The sequence below is a fragment of the Mycteria americana genome, chromosome Z, assembly GCF_035582795.1.
Source record: "Mycteria americana isolate JAX WOST 10 ecotype Jacksonville Zoo and Gardens chromosome Z, USCA_MyAme_1.0, whole genome shotgun sequence".
Lineage (NCBI taxonomy): Eukaryota > Metazoa > Chordata > Aves > Ciconiiformes > Ciconiidae > Mycteria > Mycteria americana.
In genome coordinates, this window is record NC_134396.1 from 36,845,053 (window position 1) to 36,864,871 (window position 19,819).

At 42.0% G+C, this 19,819-nt stretch overlaps 1 protein-coding gene across 9 annotated transcripts; it reads left to right on the top strand.

The window, feature by feature from the left end:
* The first annotated feature begins 17 nt into the window (after nt 1-17).
* RMI1 (RecQ mediated genome instability 1) lies at nt 18-7,224 on the top strand. 9 transcript variants are annotated; one of them, XR_012773405.1, is made up of 5 exons: nt 18-602; nt 1,536-1,645; nt 2,289-5,545; nt 6,322-6,375; nt 6,769-7,224. XR_012773405.1 is itself a non-coding variant. In XM_075488235.1 (3 exons), exon 3 carries the CDS (start codon nt 2,317-2,319, stop codon nt 4,198-4,200), a length of 1,884 nt encoding a protein of 627 aa, XP_075344350.1. In that variant the 5' UTR covers nt 18-602; nt 1,536-1,645; nt 2,289-2,316; the 3' UTR covers nt 4,201-6,290. The 9 variants fall into 9 exon arrangements, 1 of the variants encoding a protein (XP_075344350.1); XR_012773403.1 differs by having other exon boundaries at nt 6,322-7,224; XR_012773404.1 differs by having other exon boundaries at nt 18-356; nt 6,322-7,224.
* Nucleotides 7,225-19,819: the final 12,595 nt, after the last annotated feature.

Genomic DNA, 19,819 nt, shown 5'->3' on the forward strand with positions numbered 1-19,819 from the left:
GCTTAAAAGCGCGCGCGACGCGCGCCTCCTATTGGCTGCTGGGGCGCGCGGGGTTTTTGGGCGGCTGCGCGAGAAGAGCGGCCATACCCTCTGCCCCCAGCCATCGGTGATGGGAGCCGGGGCCGCCCTGCCAGCACCGCCTGCGCGCCCCGGTAAGTGCGGCCGGCTGGGCTGCGGGCGGGGCGGGACGCGGGGAGGCGGCTCGGCCCCTCCGAGGGGCTGCGGGGTGCGACCCCCAGCCCCCCCCCCGCCTCGCTCCGCCTCGCCCCGCCTCGCTTCCCCTCAGCGCCCGTCAGGGCCGCGGCCCGCGGAGGCAGCGGCGCGCGAGCGGCAGGCTGGCGCTTTGCTTTGGTTAGGTAACTGCGCGGTGTCTTCTGCATGGTGTAGCTTTGGAGAGGACTTGGAGGCAGGGTGGTTTGTCTTCGCTGCAAGTTATAGTTCGGGGCAAAAAACCCCGAACACGGTGTTTCTTAACTGTTCTGACAGTCATTTTTTGTTTTCCTTGCTCTCTGTAGGGAGGTTGAGCTCCTTGGTCATCCTTTCTAAGGGGTTAAACATCATCCAGACACAGTTAGGCAGCCTAGTATTTCTTCAATGTTTGGGTAAACAATGTGGATGCAAGAGTTGAATGCACCATTAGCAAGCCTGCTGATGATACCAAACTGGGAGGTGCCATTGACTCTCGAGGGACAAGAGGCCTTGCAGAGGGATCTAGATAGATTGGAGCATTGGGCAATGATTAATGGGATGAAATCTAACAAGAACAAATGCCGGATTCAGCACCTGGGAGGGAGTAATGCCAGGCACAAGTACAAATTGGGAGAGGAGTGGCTGGAGAGCAGCCCTGCAGGAAGGGGTGTGGGGGTGCTGGTTGACAGCAGGCTCCATGTGAGCCAGCAGTGTGCCCTGGCAGCCAGGAAGGCAAACCGCACCCTGGGGTGCATCAAACGCAGCGTTACCAGCCGGTCAGAAGAGGTGATTATCCCGCTGTATTTAGCCTTGGAGCGGTCTCACCTTGAATACTGTGTGCAGTTCTGGGCCCCACCATTGAAGAAGGATGTGAAGGTCCTTGAATGCATCCCGAAGAGGGCAACAAAGCTGGTGGAAGGGCTAGAAGGCATGTCCTGTGAGGAGCGGCTGAGGACCCTGGGTTTGTCTAGTTTGGAGAGAAGGAGTCTGAGGGGTGACCTCATTGCTCTGTACAGCTTCCTGAGGAGGGGAGGTGGAGAGGGAGGTGCTGATCTCTTGTCTCTGGGATCCAGCGGCAGGATGTGTGGGAATGGTTCAAAGGTGCATCAGGAGAGGTTTAGGAAGGAGGACATTAGGAAGCATTTCTTTACTGAGAGGGTGGTCAGACACTGGAACAGGCTTCCTAGAGAGGTGGTGGATGCCCCAAGCCTGTCAGTTTTTGGACAATGCCCTTAATACCATGCTTTAACTTTTGGTCAGCCCTGAATTGGTCAGGCAGTTGGACTAGATGATCGTTGTAGGTCCCTTGCAACTGAACTACTCTGTTCTATTCTATATGTGCATAGCTACTTCCTAAACTAACAAGAAGCTAGAGCTTATTAGCCACTGATGTTCCAGAGGTGATGACTGCCAAGACTTGGTGCTTCTGCAGCCAAACCCTGGACTGGGTCTCTAGGTAACAATGATGTTTCAAGCTAGCTTTCTGTTGTCAGGTACAAAACTTTCATCCAGTTACAGTGTAAAAGTCACCACTGTGATACAAGTGCTGACAGATCCCAGCTTGCTTCTGTTGTAAATTGGGGTCTCCTGCTTCTGTTTATAACAGTGCTGATGAAATGGGAGAATAACTTCTCAGGTCAATTTCTAAAATAAACTGGTTGTTAACAGCAGCACCCACAGAAATAACACCCCCCCCCCCCAAATAGAGGACATATATATAACAACCTTCTTCTGTTTTTTGTTCATCCATTTGCTTCCCATCCATAATAAAAGGATTTCAGTTGTATGTTTCTAATTAAATCAACAGAAAAGGAGAAGTCACCAAGCAGGGTTGCTTGTAGAAGTCTCCATACTTCCCTAATACTCCATGATGAGTAAACTGCACATACTTTTTATGCTGATTGAAACTTTAAATATTGGAAATCCATTGTTTATTTTTAATATCTGTATAAGTGTTTTTAATTTAAATTGCCTCTATATTGTCACACTTAGAATAGCAGAACTTTGAATTGAGAGCAAATTTCTATATAATATGAGCAAGAGTCATAACTTTAGCTGTTGTCAGAAGAGTAAATATGTCTTTTTGGTTTTTGTTCTAGGGAATTCACTCTTTTAACTTAAAAGAAAATGTCTACATCTAACATTGCAGCAAGAGTGGAAACCTGGCTTTCATCGACGTGGCATGTTAAAGTTCCTTTGACGTGGCTGGAAGCATGTATTAGTTGGATCCAGGAAGAAAATAGTGGTAGTAACTTAAGTCAAGCTCAGATTAACAGGCAGGTCTTTGAGCAATGGCTTCTTACTGATCTGAGAGATTTGGAATATCCTATTTTGCCTGACTGCATCTTAGATGCTCCCAAAGGAGAGTTGTCAGGCTTCTACTCCATACAGATTGATTCACTGGTTGATGTTAGCCAGCCAGCGTATTCCCAGTTGCAGAAGCTAAGAGGGAAAAATACTGTAAATGAGGAAGTAACAGCCAGTACTCAGGCATTCCAGAAGCCCTGGGAAGCAAAGCCTACTCGAATGCTGATGCTGCAACTAACTGATGGGATACATCAAATTCAGGGCATGGAGTATCAGCCAGTGCCTGTCCTCCACAGTAATCTTCCTCCTGGAACAAAAATCACTGTACAGGGTAATATTGTATATCGTCTTGGAGTCCTTCTGCTTAAACCAGAAAATGTGAAACTGTTGGGGGGTGAAGTGGATGCTCTTCTGGAGGAGTATTCTCAGGAAAGAGTCCTTGCTAGATTAATTGGAGAAAGTGAAAACCCTAATTCTGTTGGACAAGCTAGTCGCGACCAAATTGTTTCAAGGCCTGTGGATGAATTAGTACAAACTCTAGGCCCTTCGGATGAAGAGCTTTTAGCCAGTCTTGATGAAAATAATGAATTTACTTTAAACAATGGAACATCTTTAGAAAGCGGATACTGCAGTAGAAGCAACAATTTGAGTACAGCCTCAGGTTCACTGACTGCACACAATGGAAACGTTTTGCTATGGGAATCTGGAAGTCCTTTGCCTCACTCAGATGAACAAGTGTCACCTCCCATAGAATATGTTGATGGCTTTTTAAATGACTTGCCTTTAGAAGATGACTTTCTTCTGGAAGAAGAGATGCAAAGAGAGCTGGAAGAAGTGCCGCCCATGGTCATGAACAGAAACATAGGTTTAATTACTGAGAGACTTCCGCATACATCTATAAGCTCCTGCAATTCATCTTTAAATGGCACTTGTGAAAAAGATGATGTGAATGAAACAGATAAGCCTGTAGAAGCTACCAGCAAGCAAAAGACTTTTGGAAGAACAGTATTTGATGGAGATGGAAATAGTATGAGTAGCTTTTCACAGCACAAGAGTGTACATCAGACCTGCAGTTCTGCAGATTTTTCTATGGAAAATCCTCCTGAAGAAAAGCAGAATGATACAGGCCTGGATGAGAGCAGATGTAAAACCCAGCACACTTCTGACAGCAGGCTGTTACGTGATGATCCTGTATTTTTCTCAAAAATGGATCCAGAAGCAGATCAGCAGAAGCATGATTCACAGAGCTTTCCTTGCAGAGCAGCAGAGGCACATTTAGATTTAGATTCTCCACCTTTCACATATATTTCCCTTCTCCTTGCAAAAAAACCAGAAATGGTTACAATTCTGAAAGTTAAGTGTTTTCTTGTTACTCTCACTGGAAACCTTACAAGTAGCAGTGGGTCCTGGGGTATAAAGGCAAAAATTTCTGATGGTTCAGCTTACCTTGAAGTAGATTTTGCTGATGATATTCTCACAAGTTTGATTGGCTTTTCAGTGCCTGAAATGAATAGGCTGAAAAAGGATCCAGCTTTACATCTGAAGCTTAAGGATGGTTTAGAGAAATGTCAAAAACAACTGATAGATCTCTGTTGTTTGATGACTATAGAGTTTAATCCACTTCAGTCTAAAGCCACTGTATTAATTCTCCAGGATGCTGATGCAAAGCACCTAGAACAATTGAAGAAACGTTTGAATAAATAGTGTGTGCCAACTTGCAGACTGTATATTAGGAAACATTTAAGCCATATTTCCCCTGAAGGACTGTTGAAAGTTAAATTTTAAAGTTAAGTGGTATGTCTTTTATCAGGAAAAATAATGCAAAAGTGAGAGGAAGAGATGACTTGTTGGAGCGAAACTTAGCTGTTTTTTATGGTGATAGTATTGAAATAAGCTTTCAAATATTTCTGTCTTGATTTAAAATACTGATGTATCATTTTCATTCTGCAAAATCCTCTGTGTCCTTGACTCATGATTCTGGAGTAGCAGAATTTGTCAGGAAATGGATAACAACAAACAAACCATCTTGTTACTATACTTTTTCAAGGATGATTACTTACCTGATTCTTATAAGGTAGCTATAGGAGACTATCGGTCTTTTCTTGGAGGAAAGCAGTTGAGTAAATTTAAACAAAGAATTATTGTTTAAATGCAGTCACTTCTGACTATGCCAACCTGAAAACTCAAATACATATTCGGTGTGCAAGAACCTGAAGTGTAGAAAAATGAAAGGTTTTCTTCTAAATGTTTAGGTGTGAGGGGAAAAAAAACCCCAACCCTATAAATAAATGAGATAAAAAGCTGTATATCTTAAAAAATCAAACAACAAAAAAAAAGCCAAATATTTTTAAATCTTTTATTAACAGAGAAGAATGATTATAACTTAAGGAGAATCCATTTTTTGTCATTAATGTTAATCATTGCTAATAGTTTTGAACCCACAGGCAACTGTATTCATTAATTCTTCAGGTTACTTGTCTAACCTTTTTACAGCATAGTCAAATACTTGTGCTACAGACCTGTTGTATATGTATATTTAATGTTCGTCTTAATTTTGATCAATTTTTTTTTTATTTCTGCTTTTAGAATATAAATATATTAAAGTTTAAATGAAAACTTTGGTGGAAGCTGTTTAGTCACTTTAAAAGAAAAATACATACCTTGTTGAGTGTATAGAGTATCAGCAATGGTTTGATAGGTTTTTTTGTTCTTCCTTTTCCTTCTTCCCATCCTTTTCCCTTCTCTTTTTTTTTTTTTTTTTTTCCCTTTGAAATTAGAAGAATTAAAATTCTGCTGGGGTAGAGGACCACCGACAGGAGAAGTCCACGCAGTGTTGATAGCGTTTGCAAAGAATGTAAAATTGGTAGCCAGGAGAGGGATTTTTCAATTGGATTGTCAGTATGTGTTTTTTCAGAGCCTTTTCTTTCGCTGAACACTGTCTGTTAGACTGTTGGGAATTGCTGTGAGAGACTGTCAGTATTGCCCTACTGCCCCATCCCCAGTTGAGAAGCATCCTTTGAGACTCCAAGCGACCTAAGGAAAACTAGAGGTAATTTGCTAAGTAGGGTAAAAATGGAGGAAGGTGGAGGAGGGGGAATCTTGAGCTTTTTCAGGCTAAAGGCAAGAGGTTTTTTTAGGGTTTATTTTATACAGTTTAGAAATGCATAAATTCCTGTGTCCCTTTCTTTCCTCTCCTCCCCTTGCCCTCCCCACTCTGAAGAGAACCTGAGCAAACCATAACCCTGTGAGTCATCTTTGGGTTTATTTTCTGAGGCTGTGGGGAATTGTGCGTCATTTAGAACTGTAACAGCAAAAGCTTTTGCCTGTGTGGAACCTATATTGCTGGATCTTTAGTTACAGTTTCAGAAAAAATTGCTTGTTAGTAGGAAACTGACCAAGCTTCATCTCATGTAATTCCTGTAAAAGGTAATGCAGCGGACTGTAGACCTTTAGAGCAGTTTTATGGAAACATTTCTTTTATGATGAGTTATGGAAATTTCCATTGAAGTTTTAGCCTTACCCTGTAAAAGGATAGGAGTCCTTAAAGTTCAAGCTAAACAAATAATCCACAGATTTTATTCTACTTGTGCAAAGCAAGAGTAATGTCATTCAAAGCACAGAATCAAATTAAGTATTGTCTTTGTTTCAGCTGATGAAGTCACACCTGCCCTTTTTCTGCATTTGTGTTAATGTTTAGTCATCTCTGCCAAAAAGTTCATGCGTCTTCTGTCCTCTTCTGCCCCCCCTGCCTTAAAAGCACTGTTATTTGTCTGACTTCGCCCCCCCCCCCCCCCCCCCCCCCATTTTCTGTGTCTTCATTTTCAGGATGTTCTTCCTGGAAGGCTACTCCTGTGCCTGTTCTCCAGTGCAAGCAACAAGGTAAATCTCAGTACTGCTAGCTGTTCAGAGCTTGACTGCTCTGTAGATATTTCAGTGCAATTTTCTGGCGTATAGTGATTCCAGATCTGTTTAAGCTTTCAGAATTAATGAAAAGTGTTGCATAGTTTTTCAGACAAGAAAAGGAAAGAAATAAAGTGATTCTGAGAAAGCATGCTTAGTTAAGGGCAGTATGTGAAACAGAAAATGGCACATGTTGCTGTGTACACTAGTTGTTGGTTCGTGCCTTATCCACTTTATTGACTCTCAAAACCAACTTTTTTATTACTAGTCTTACGCTTTTGTGCTGTGTGTATGTATTGTATGTGTATATTGCCTCAGTGTGCCGAGAAGCGGTGCATGTCGCCGTCCTTCAGGTAATCAGAGTTCTTACAGGCTGAATTCAGAGAACAGGCTGCAACCCCAACTGACTGTGGCAGCGATCTGGAGCAGAGGCATGGCCACACTCCTGCTGGGGAGTGCAACAGAATTCCTATACGAGTTGCTGAAGGCAATTGTCGTGGCAGCTGCTCTCACGAGTTTCATGTAGCCTTCTAGCAGAAAGCAGTTCCTGCACTTTCTGTCCTCTCTTCTCCATGCTATTTTACAAAATCACTTTTTCTTGCTAACATTCTTTCAGCTGCTAAGTAGACTTCTGCACCTGCAGTGTATCTGACTGTGTGCGGTTTCAGAAGCTGTATTCTTCAGGAATGTTTTCATATTAATGGGTAAATAAACTGCATTTTTTCATTGCAATGGAAACTTCCAACTAATTCAGTTTTAAAGTACGAAACCTACAATGTTCTCACACAATGACTTGAATGTTGTTATATTAATGATGAACATTTGCTCTTCCTGCCTTTCTCAGTTATTAAAGGAAATGAAAACAATAAATTGGTTGTGGTGGTGCCAGGTGCCTGCATCAGAATCTCCCATTTAAAAGTTCTGTCACTAAGGCAAGGTAGTAGAAAAAAGAAAGTTCGCAGAAACTTTGCTGCACCCTGCTTCCTAAAGGAAGTATTCACTCTCAAACTGTAGAACAAGGCAGTGGCTGGACTGAAGAATGTGGCAGGCTTCCAAATAAACTAGGCTGGCAAGAACAGCTTGAGGACTAGCCTAATCCTACTGGATACTAGTTTCGCCACAACGATGCATTCATTATAACCCAGCAACTTCCTTCTTGATGAAGGCAGTGTCCTGAGGAAGCAACAGCTAGTTGAGTTAATGTCATTTTAAAGTATCAGTTAGGAATGTTAAAGGATTTCTTAAAGGGTGTGATGTACTGTTCCAGTACTGTGACTTCACACTAAAAGAAATATATTTCAGGTCATATCAGTAGGAGAAATTTTCATGCTAGCTGAGTACGGAACATAATTAGATATAACAGTAAACATAACATTTGGTTCTAAGTATAAAGCCGTATTTCTTAATGTCTTGCTATAATCATGTCAATCATTTCTGTTTAGAATAAAAAGGTAATAACTTTAAGCTTTTTGTTATAGGGAGGGAAGATTTATAGTACAGTACTTCTGAGCTCTCTGGTGGCAAGCAAACTTAAATGTATTTACCTGGGAGGAAAGGGCAAAAAGGACTATAAAATGTAAATAGTACTGCTCATTGCAGATCCCATTATCTGCACTGTGGACCTAGAAGGAACAGAATGCCAACAGTTATGACAGCAAATGAGAGGTTGGGCAGCCTGACTTTGCAACCCTTTTTGATTCAACAGAAGAGGTAGAAGTTTCCTACAAATCAGCTTCTCATCTAAATGTTATGTACTTTTTAAGCATACTTTTGTATCAGTGTGTCACTTTTTAATCTTTTTTTCCTGAAGGATTTTTTCCTTATTTACACTGGGTTTGTAACAGGGCAAAATTGCAGTGTGTTGCCATCAGAATTTGTCCTGCTTCTGATTCTTAGCCTTCTCTTAAGGCTGAACAAACCCCGTTCTCTCATCCTCTCCAGGGAGTGGCATGTGCTCCAGCTCCCTGACCACCTTGACAGCCGTCTGCTGGTCACCTGCTTCACTATGTCAGTGGCTTTCTTGTGGTAGGGAACTCTGAGGAGGACATGGTACTCCACATGCAGTCTCACAAGTGCTGACAGCAGAAGGCGGCTCGCTTTCTTGGACCTGCTTGCTGCTCTGATAGAGCCTGGTATGCAGCTGGTCGTCGCCACTGCGGTCATGCTGCTGACTTACGTTCAGCCTGTCCGCCAGGGCACGCAGGTCTCACTCTGTAAGGCTTTCTGACTAGTTGGCCCCCAACCCGTACTGTTGCACGGGGTTATTTCTGCTAAGATGCAGGGCTTTGCATTAGCCTTCATTGAATTTACGGAGGTTTCTATCAGTCCATGTGTCCAGCCCATATGGTACTGGTTCTCTAGCAGTGACTGCTTTCTTTCCTTTTCTTCCCCCTGCCCCTCCTTGCCATGTCTGGTAGCTTCTCCCCTGCATGCCCATTATCACTGCAATCAGAGACCTCTTCCTAGAGGGTATCAGGCTGGGCAGATGTGACTTGCCATTGGTAGACCCATGCTGGCTGTTCCCCATCACCATCTCCTTCTTGTGCTTGAGCAGATCTTGGCTGGATCTGCTCCATCATCCGGGAATGAGGCCAGGCTGCCCAGTCAGTAGTTCCCTGGATCCTCCTCCCTGAAGAGGGGTGTGACACTTGCCTTTTTCCAGTCATCAGGAACCTCCTGACTGCTGTGACCTTTGTGATATGATAGAGAGTGTCCTTCTGGTGATGTGAACCAGCACCCTCAGCAGCACCCTGTCGGGTCCCACGGAGAGTTGTGTCTGCAGGGTAAAGTACTCCGGTTTTGCCAGGAGGTGCTGGTATGTGTGATCTCAGTAAGAAAGACACTCGGACTCTGTAAAGTACTATTTAAAACGCTAGTTATTAGAGCTTACGCTTTTGGGGCAAGGCCACGCAGGTGGTATAACCTCTGGTGCCAAGCAGGAGCTGCCTGCCGGCTCCTCTGACAGCCTGCGCGTCCTGAGCTTGTCCCGCGGCCAGGGGCCTTGCGCAGCCCGGTGCAGGCTGAAGGCCGCGCTGAGCCTGCCCGGGTTAACCGTGATGTGGGTCACTGATCCCTCGATGTGTAAGGGTCTTGCACTCCCTGTCCCGTCCCCTGACGTGGCTTGTACTACCTTTCTGCTGATCCTGTTAGTAGGCTTGGGGAAATGGGAGGCCAGAAAGCAGGCCTTAACCAGTGAAAACCAAGGTGAAAAAAAAGTCTTTCCCATGTCCTTTGTCAGCAGGTCCCCTCTCTCGCTGAACAGTGAGCCCCATTTTCCTCAGTCTTCCTTCTGCTCCTGGTGCACTTACAGAAGCTGCATTTGTGGCCCTGTGTCCCTATATTCTTCCTGAAATTCCCTCCGTGTACTTCCTTTTTCACATCTCAGCTCAGCCAGCTCTGGCATCCTGCTGCACCAGTTTGGTTTTCTGCACTGTCCAGTGTTTGTGTGCTTCGAAGAGGTTATCCTGAAAAGCGATCCACTGCCGTGGGCCTTTCTGCCTACCTGGGCAGTCTCCCGTTGGATCCAAGTAGATCCCTAACTAAGCTGCAGTCAGATCTCCTGAAGCTCAGAGATGTGTTATTTAACTTGCTCACTTCTCTGAGCATTTAGAACAACACAATGTCAAGATCACTGCAGCCAGGAGTCTTTAGGTAGGTCTTGTTCACGAGTGGCAGGTCCCACAGAGCTTTTCCTGTCATCCGCTCGTGGATCACCTGCATCTTTTGGTATCTGTATTGCCTGTGTAAGCTGTAAGTTTTTTAGGAGAAGGACTGTATCATAGGTTTCATATTGTAATACAAGTCACAGTTAATGCTGGCTTTAAAATAGTTTAATACCTTTTACTGTATTGGTAGTGTGGATGGTGGAAGAACATAACTTGTTTGACTAGACAATACTAAAAAAGCAACAGCAATATACAGCCTACTGTTTTGTGGCAGATGAATACCAAAAAACCTAACTTTTACACTATTTCCAAGGACAAAACTGTCATTGATTTCAACAAAGTTCCATTGACATGAAAAAGGGCAAAATGCAGGCTTCCCAAAAATCATCTGTATCAGTAATACAGCCTGGTAATACAGCATGAACAACAGAACTGAACTGAGTTGGATGAACTGAGAGAGACATTAATAGAAGGACTTACAGAGAGAGGCCTTTCAGGACAAGGGTCTTTCCTGAGGGACCTCTCACAAGGTCATTGCAGCAAAGAAAAAGAAATTTACCTCAATTCTGTGGCTACTCAAAGAGCAGTAGGAATTTCAATCCACGTGGCTGAAAGCATCTAATTTTCAGCTCTGTTAAGCACCTTATCTGTAGGCGGAGGTGGGAGCTGGGAGACATTCAGTACTTAATGCTTCTTACTAGCTAAATCAGCATTTCCCTGCCCAGCAATTTAGCCTTTTTAGAAGCACTTAACTCCTTGCACAGACTGCACGGAGAACCTATACAGTTAACTTGGCTGGTATAGACCACCCTGACATGTTAAGCAATTTCTTTGTGTTTGCATCCTTGGTAGTTTTGAATTTTGTCCTTGGATGAGAACAGCCTTTGCTACAGGGGAAAAAAAAAAGCAGATTATTATTTCTGCATAGAGAGTCAAGGGCTTTCTTTAATGATATTGATAAATACAGGACAAGTATGAGGCAACGGTAGCTTTAACTGCAGCAGATGATGGTCTGATCTCACTTAAAGTACTGGCAGAATCATGACCTTCACAAAGCATTCTTCTGGATTAAAAAAAAAATCTTAAAATGCTAAAGTGAAAATATGCATATGTTCAAAGAATCTGTGATGGAAAAGAGTGTGATTTATGATAGTTAAGAGGAAATGTTTTATTCCACTAACAGCATTTAGGAAATAAATGTAATTACAAGCTAAATATTCACAACTGACTTTTCTGTGTTTAGGACAATTTATTTTAATATTTACAATTACCATACAATCATCATTTAACAGATGTGTACTATATATAAAATATGGGCAAGCATTATTGCTATTAAACCACAAATCTGGCATTATTGTAAAGAAAAACAAACTTGGCAGCCCCAGTGTTGCTGGCTACCTAAGCACATGCTTAGGTAATTCACCCCCTGGTGCCAGCCATTAGTGTAATTGCCCTCGTACAGTTTCTCCAAACTAGAAAATGCCATTAAATAGAAAGTGTAAATAAGGATCTACTTGTAATTTAAAACATTCTAATAATAATTCAATAGATACATTTTTGTGAAAACACATGTGTATTGCCTGGAAACTTTTACTTACAGATTGGTTAGTTGAATGCAAATATTGATGAAAAATACCCTTGAGCTGCCAAGACTATGCTGCCAAGCATATGTGCAGCAAGGGCGTATATAAAATAAATGTTATACCACTTTAAAATACATGTTAAGGTATGCAAGAACACTGAAATAAGTTTTACTTTTTGTTTCACAAGTGGTCAGATACAAAGCTGACAAGGCATCAGCTGTTAAATACTATAATGTGATCACATTTGATAGTGCAGGCAAAGCCAAAATAGGAGAAAAGCAGATGTCTTACCTATAGGGTCTGTTGCTATTCATGAAAGGACATGAGGTTGATGCTACATTATGAGGTTAATAACTACATTAGCTTTTATTTATGACCTTCTTATTTTCTAATACTAGTGTTGTAGAACATACGTTATAATCTTTTTTAATGTAAAATAAGAGAGAATGGTGTGAAATAATCCTCTGTATCCAGCAAAATACTGCATCTACTGTCTCCAGTATCTGTGATGGTAGGTGACTAATCATGAGACAAAAAAAAGAAAAAGTTTGGTTTTCTTCTGTCAGGTAATACCAGTTAGGTGACTATTCTTTTCCCAATTGTATTTAAAACTCCTGATTCTTCCGTTTCTGCTATTTGAAGAATGGAACTGGGAATCAGTTTGATCTAATGATACCTTCGTAGCAGCCTTTATAATAACCAGTAAATTAGGCCCTGGGTACATGTGCAAAAAGTAAAAAGTGAAATAATTGTGAATACTCACAGCTAAGCACTATTTATCCATATGTAAATAGAGTTACTCAGTCTACATAAACAGAAGCAAATTTACAAAATGCAGCATGGCTATGTATTTATCAATTTTTAATATATTTTTCTAATAGTAATTTATTCTTGTGACACATAATGTGATATGCTTCAACAGTATATGATATACTGATGGAGCTCTTACAAAACCACTGTCTTGTAGATAGGACTTAAATATTACAGCCTCTGTTGCCGCTTCTTTGTAAAGGGAAGCTTTCTTTAAAAAAGTTTTTTTCAGCTGCAGATATATAAAAATGTGTGATAAGAAAAAATATTAATGTTTTGATAATCTTAACTAACTGATTTAAATGCACAGTTCAACATTATTTATGAAGACTCATTATTTTGTGAAACTAATAGTTTTGAATCTAAAAATCCAATATTATGGCTTCAGTGTAATTTACCGCTTTAGATCTTCCTAAGAAATAAATTCAGTTTGTTCATATTGTATTATACCAAGGATTTGAAAGTTTAAGAAAGATGTTCTGTGATGGGAGTAAGCAAACCAAATTTTTATCATGACAGAGGCATGTTCTAACGTTTTGTCAGCTAAGATTTCGTGTTGGTCTGATAGTGGGAAATTGTGTGTCTGCATTTCTGATTTCATTTTGGGAGTGTAAAAGATTGTTAAAGGAGGAAAATTTGTTAGTGGAAAAGAAAGGGATGGTTGATGAGAAAGGTATCTTAAAGGAAGTGTCTTTTAGGAAGATGTTTCCTTAAGTAGAGAAAAAAAGCAAACGATTAAATAAAACAACATTAAAAAACCAAGCATCATTTGCTGGTTTTAATTTAATTTTGTTTCTGTAGAAAAAAATATTTGAACTGAGGTTGTTGTTCTAGGCAAGGAAGCAATGTTCTTTACACATATGGTGTATTTGACATTGCACTAGTGGTGTGCACAGAGCAATCAGTAGCAAAATTTTTATTGGACCCTCTCATAGCAGAACTCATCTACAAGAAATACTCCTTAATATTTCCCATAGTACTGACAAACTGTGTGTCAAAACTTAAGGCTGCTGTGGTTTTTTTTGACAGTACTGCCTCATCCAGCGTATTGTTGGAAGCAAAAACTTGTATGTTTGTTCTGCCCAAGCAGCCTGCAAACCATTCAGATGTCTGGGGTAACCTGATGCCTTGCAGGCACAGAAAGTGAATTTGTGTGGTTTTTATGGGGGACAGGCTCAGTGCAACTACATTACTTGTGATACAATTGACACAGACTGACAATCGTTGGACATTGTGCTATTGGTATAAAAATGCTTAAACTGGTATAATTTGTGCCAGTTTGCAGAAGCTGTGTAATAACCCCAGTTAATAAAATAGTGTCCGTATTGCGTGTTAAGATTTAGGTGGGATTTGACTGACTGAAAAAAATTAAGGACCTCATCATTTCATATGGTGGTTCTGCATTTGCTTTAGATCTATATGAACCAGCCTGGCCGTTAAAATAAGCTATTAGACCTTTCCTGCCCCTGTTTTCATGCTTGCACACCATCTTCTTTGTTCTGGGTTAAAAACTATAAAAAACATCACCATAATGTTGCTGAGTTAGAAATTCACTATAGTTGCTGGGTTGGATTTTAGCTTGAATCAGTTCCCTGAGGTACAAAGGAGGAAATTGTGCAGGGGTGGAAAGAAGCAGGGGGAGAGTCACGGAGAGCTGCGTATGCTGGTTTAATCCGTGTGAAACCCCAGCCACAGCCGCAGTTCTGCTGATGGATAGCAACAGGCGTCCTTTGGAACCAGCAGGAGGAAAATAGGGCGAAAATACAGGAAGAGGCCAAGTAAAGAACAGAAAGGAAGGAAGCTAAGAAGTTGAGCTCTGAATATCACAATGAGAAAAAGCTTACTGTATCCTCTGTTTTCTTCCATGAATCAAACAATGGCTTTGTTAGGAGCAGTAAAGAATAATAAACAAAGGAGGAGGAAAAAAAAGGAAATTCAAAGCTGTCTGGGATGTTGAAAAAGAGTAAGTGATTGCAGAAAGCCCAATTCAACTGCAGGAGAAGTTAAAATGAAAAATGTACATATTTATACTGATTAAAGATATCAGTGAAGATATGCAAAATAATTGGAAGAAATTGCTTAATTTGTGGGGCTTTAGTATCTACACTGTGCTTCCTGTTGGAATTTTCCGAGTCAAAAGAGAAAGGAAGGCACAGTGAATCATTATTTTCTCATAAGTATTCCATTGAACTTTAATTTCTTATGTCTGGAAGTGTTAAAATATAAACTGTACTTCTGTGAATGAGAGCACAAATAATGTCCGCATAATAATAATGTCTTTATCTCTCTGAGAGGTGGTAACATAATACTGTATTCTTTAAACAGTCTTGAATGATGGTAGTAACTTCATTTTTCACAGCAGAATTTGGGAGGGTGTGCAATGCAGGTATCACTCAAGCAAAAGGAATTGTAAGTTTAGGGTTTTTTTCCCAAGAAAAAAAACGTGGTGTGTCTCAGCGTACTTTGAACCCAATTCTACCCCCTTCTGTTGACTCACTGCACTAAATTGAATGCAGTGAGTACAGGGCCAATTGTAGCAGTTTGCCCATCTTTCCATCGGTTAGGAGCACAGCTTTCTTCTAGGTACTAATATCCCAATTCCTCTAAGTTGCGTAAGTAAAGAACCAACTGGTTCTATTTGGTCAGCTCCTTAAGTAATTAGAAGACAGACAGCTATGCTGAATTTTGTAGCATTATTTTCAACTGCGAAGCGCGGCGGGGGGGGAGAAGGATGCTCAATGCTGAGTTTTCCCCTGATGCTTTTCAAATGATGCATTTATCTGTTCTTTATTTCTCTAAGTATCTTCTCCAGCTGTGCAGTTATAATTCAGCAGTATCATGTACTGTCACTTCTGCATTAGTAAATACCTAGGACCTGCTGAGTAATTATGAAATAACCTCATAATGAAATGCAGCAAAGAGTTCTAATTAAATTTTAAAGTTGCTTAACAACTATTCTACTTTAAATGAGAATTTTCCACCCATGTGTTCTAATGAGTTCTCAGAATACATTACTAAAAATATATAAATGATATGGTGAACACAAAATGTGATTTTCCACACCTCCAGTGTGTAGAAAACCATTTGTGAACAAAATAAACTCATACACAAGAATTCAATTATTAACTTATGTTGGAATACTAGGGCAACTACATGAAATTTTTAATAAGTCTTTTTTCTGTAAACAAAAATACTGGAAGCCTGTAAAGGCTGTCAGCAACAACCCATGTAATTCAGTATTTAGTCCCTGAAAATGTCTAGTACTGCGTGCCAAGGGTAGCATGGCAAGCATATAGTGCTACCTCCCTGATTCTTTCAGCAGTCTCGGGCTTGTGGACCCCCTCAGCCAGAGGCTGTACCTTTGCACTTAATAGGCCCTGGTGGAAATTAAGAAAATGCAATATTTGGACTACACCTACAGCAGAAGGTTTGGTGAATATAAAATGTTGGCTAAAAATATGATTCTTGTATGCCGTCTCTGATTCAGGGACTGCAAAACTTATATTCCAAGAAGAAATATTTTGCTGGTTTTGGCTGGGATAGAGTTAATTTTCTTCCTAGTAGCTGGTATGGTGCTGTGTTTTGGATTTAGTATGAGAATAATGTTAGTAACACACTGATGTTTTAGTTGTTGCTAAGTGGTGCTTAGCAGTCAAGGACTTTTCAGCTTCCCATGCTCTGCTGGGTGCACAAGAAGCTGGGAGGGGGCACAGCCAGGACAGCTGACCCAAACTGGCCAAAGGGCTATTCCATACCATATGGTGTCATGCTCAGTATAGAAACTGGGGGGAGGTGGCTGGGGAGCAGGGATTGCTGCTCAGTGACGGGCTGGGCATCAGTCAGCGGGTGGTGAGCAATTGCATTGTGCATCACTTGTTTTGTACATTCTTTTATCATTATTATTATTTTATCTTCCTCTGCTGTGCTATTAAACTGTCTTTATCTCAACCCACGAGTTTTCTCACTTTTACCCTTCCGATTCTCTCCCCCATCCCACCGGGGGGGAGTGAGCGAGTGGCTGTGTGGTGCTTAGTTGCCGACTGGGTTTAAGCCACGACATCAATATAAGATGTATTCCTAGTTTGCTGGCATTGCAATCCCTTTCTGTTACAACACAGGCCTTATTCAGGATAATCTGTTTTAAAAAATCTGATGTGCTCACAGTCGCTAATAGAAGTACAGTTAATGCCATAATCCCCATATGAGTAGTATCTCTGAAACCTTAGAAACAACCCCCAAAATACCCAACAACAACCAAAAACCTCCACACGAGTGAATCTGTCTAAGCATGAAAACTAATTTAAAACACTAACTGAACATTTATAAGTAGCATTAGATTAATTATCATAATATGAATTAATAATTGTTTGGAATTCATAGCAATGCTATGTGAAATGGTAATGATAGTATTCTTTTGAAAGATCTTTTTGAGAACGGTTAACTTCAGTGAGGGTAGGTAGAGCCATTCTAAGGAAAATCTTCATTAGGTTAGAGGAATAAATACACAGAACTAGTTATATTGCTAAGAACAAGTATCTCAATCACACAGAAGCCTTACCAATAATTTAATCCTGTCTTCCAGTTTCTCATTTTCCTGCTATGTATACTGCTCATACTTTTTTCTCCTATTCTTTAAATTTTGTTTACTTGAACTATAAGTTCATTAGGATTTGTATTTTTTTTTTAATTATGTATTTATTAAATAAAGTGTTTAATATAGTTGGTCCTGCTCTTATTTGGACCTTCTAAGTATATCATAGTACAAAACATAAAACAACATTTTACTTACAATCATAGAATCATTTAGGTTGGCAAAGACGTTTAAGCTCATTGAGTCCAACCATTAACCTAACACTGCTAAGTCCACCACTAAACCATGTCCATAAGCACCACATCTGCACGTCTTACAAATACCTCCAGGGATGGCGACTCAACCACTTCCCTGGGCAGCCTGTTCCAATGCTGGACAACCCTTTCGGTGAAGAAATTTTTCCTAACATCCAATCTAAACCTCCCCTGGCGCAACTTGAGGCCATTTCCTCTCGTCCTATCACTTGTTACCTGGGAGAAGAGACCGACCCCCACCTCTCGACAACCTCCTGTCAGGCAGTTGTAGAGAGCGATAAGGTCTCCCCTCAGCCTCCTTTTCTCCAGGCTAAACAACCCCAGCTCCCTCAGCCGCTCCTCATCAGACTTGTGCTCCAGACCCTTCACCAGCTTCGTTGCCCTTCTCTGGACACGCTCCAGCACCTCAATGTCTCTCTTGTAGTGGGGGGCCCAAAACTGAACACAGCATTCGAGGTGCGGCCTCACCAGTGCCGAGTACAGGGGCACGATCACTTCCCTAGTCCTGCTGGCCACACTATTTCTGATACAAGCCAGGATGCTATTGGCCTTCTTGGCCACCTGGGCACACTGCTGGCTCATGGTCAGCCGGCTGTTGACCAGCACCCCCAGGTCCTTTTCTGCCAGGCAGCTTTCCAGCCACTCTTCCCCAAGCCTGTAGCGTTGCATGGGGTTGCTGTGGCCCAAGTGCAGGACCCAGCACTTGGCCTTGTTGAACCTCATACAATTGACCCCAGCCCATCGATCCAGCCTGTCCAGGTCCCTCTGCAGAGCCTTCCTTCCCTCAAGCAGATCAACGCTCCTGCACAACTTGGTGTCATCTGCAAACTGACTGAGGGTGCACTCGATCCCTTTGTCCAGATCATTGATAAAGATATTAAATAGGACTGGCCCCAACACAGAGCCCTGGGGAACACCGCTTGTGACCGGCCGCCAACTGGAGTAAACTCCATTCACCACAGCTCTTTGGGCCCGGCCATCCAGCCAGTTCTTTACCCAGTGAAGAGTACACCCGTCCAAGCCATGAGCAGCCAGTTTCTCCAGGAGAATGCTGTGGGAAACAGTGTCAAAGGCTTTACTGAAGTCCAGGTAGACAACATCCACAGCCTTTCCCTCATCCACTAAGTGGGTCACTTTGTCACAGAAGGAGATCAGGTTGGTCAAGCAGGACCCATGGTGACTGGGCCTGATCACCTGTTTGTCCTGTACGTGTCGCATGGTGGCACTGAAGATGATCTGCTCCATAACCTTCCCTGGTATGCAGGTGTGACTGACAGGCCTGTAGTTTCCTGGATCCTCCTTCCAGCCCTTTTTGTAGATAGGTGTCACAATCGCTCTCTTCCAGACAACTGGGACCTCCCCAGTTAGCCAGGACTGCTGATAAAGGATGGAAAGTGCCTTGGTGAACACTTGCGCCAGCTCCCTTAGTACCCTTGGGTGGATCCCATCCAGCCCCATAGACTTGTGTGTGTCTAAGTGGTGTAGCAGGTCACTAACCCTTTCCCCTTGGATTATGGGGGCTTCATTCTGCTCCCCGTCCCTGTCTTCCAGCTCAGCGGGCTGGGTACCCCAGGCAACTTATTGTTGCCTCCAAAGTCTGCCCTTTCAGATACAGGAAATCAAGTAGAATAAATTATTTGGTCAGAAAAAGCTGTTTTTCTGCCCTTTGGTTTACAATTCTGAAGACAATTAAGGCTGCCAGTTTCCCAAGATGGAGATTATCAGAATGCGGCACTTCTCCATCATGTTCCCTCCTTGTTGCAGGCTTTTGAGTGGTGAATAAGAAGACAATGGGAAAACAATAGTGGGAGTAGAGTAGGGATTTCTGCTCCAAGAAGCATGAGACTAGTATTTTACATCTCAAAAATACTAAGAATTTTTTGCTTACTTCCTGATATTTGAGCCTGTATACTCTCAAACTTTCTTCCACACTCACTTTCCTTGAAAAGCAAGGGTTCTAGTTTTTATATGATTTCAGGTAACCACATAACAGCTGGAACGGAGGCAGTGCTGTTGTCTCACTCTAGTATACCCCCTACATTTGTAGATACTCTATTAAAAGTAGGGTCTCTGATGGTAACCACTTTACACACACAATGCCTCCCTTTAGAGGCTTTCTGTTTTAACTGTACTGCACACTGTGTGCTGCCTCTCAAATCTGAAGTGACTGACGAGGACTTTCCCTATAATTGCAGTCACTGGCTGCCAGTGGCACCCTGGCACTTAGCACACCAGCTAAGAGGAGAGGAGTTTTTCCTGCCCTGCAGACCTCAATGTCTGTGAGAGAGAAAGGGGCAAATGCAGTGGAGAGGACTGAGGTTTTGGAAGACAGAAAGTAAGGAAAAGGCAGAGGCTAGAGGAAGCGAAAGCATGAAAGATGCATGTTTTTGTAAAGGGGTGTCCAGGGTCAGAGGACAGTCCTGAGTTTCTGAGTGCCTGGACAGAAGAACAGGAAGCAAAAACTGGAGGTACATGTAAGAGGAAGGCAAGGGTCAGGTAGATAGAGAAAAAAGAAATTTG

Excerpts from the sequence above, each read along its gene's own strand:
- RMI1 (XM_075488235.1), top strand. The coding sequence starts at position 2,317 with ATGTCTACATCTAACATTGCAGCAAGAGTGGAAACCTGGCTTTCATCG.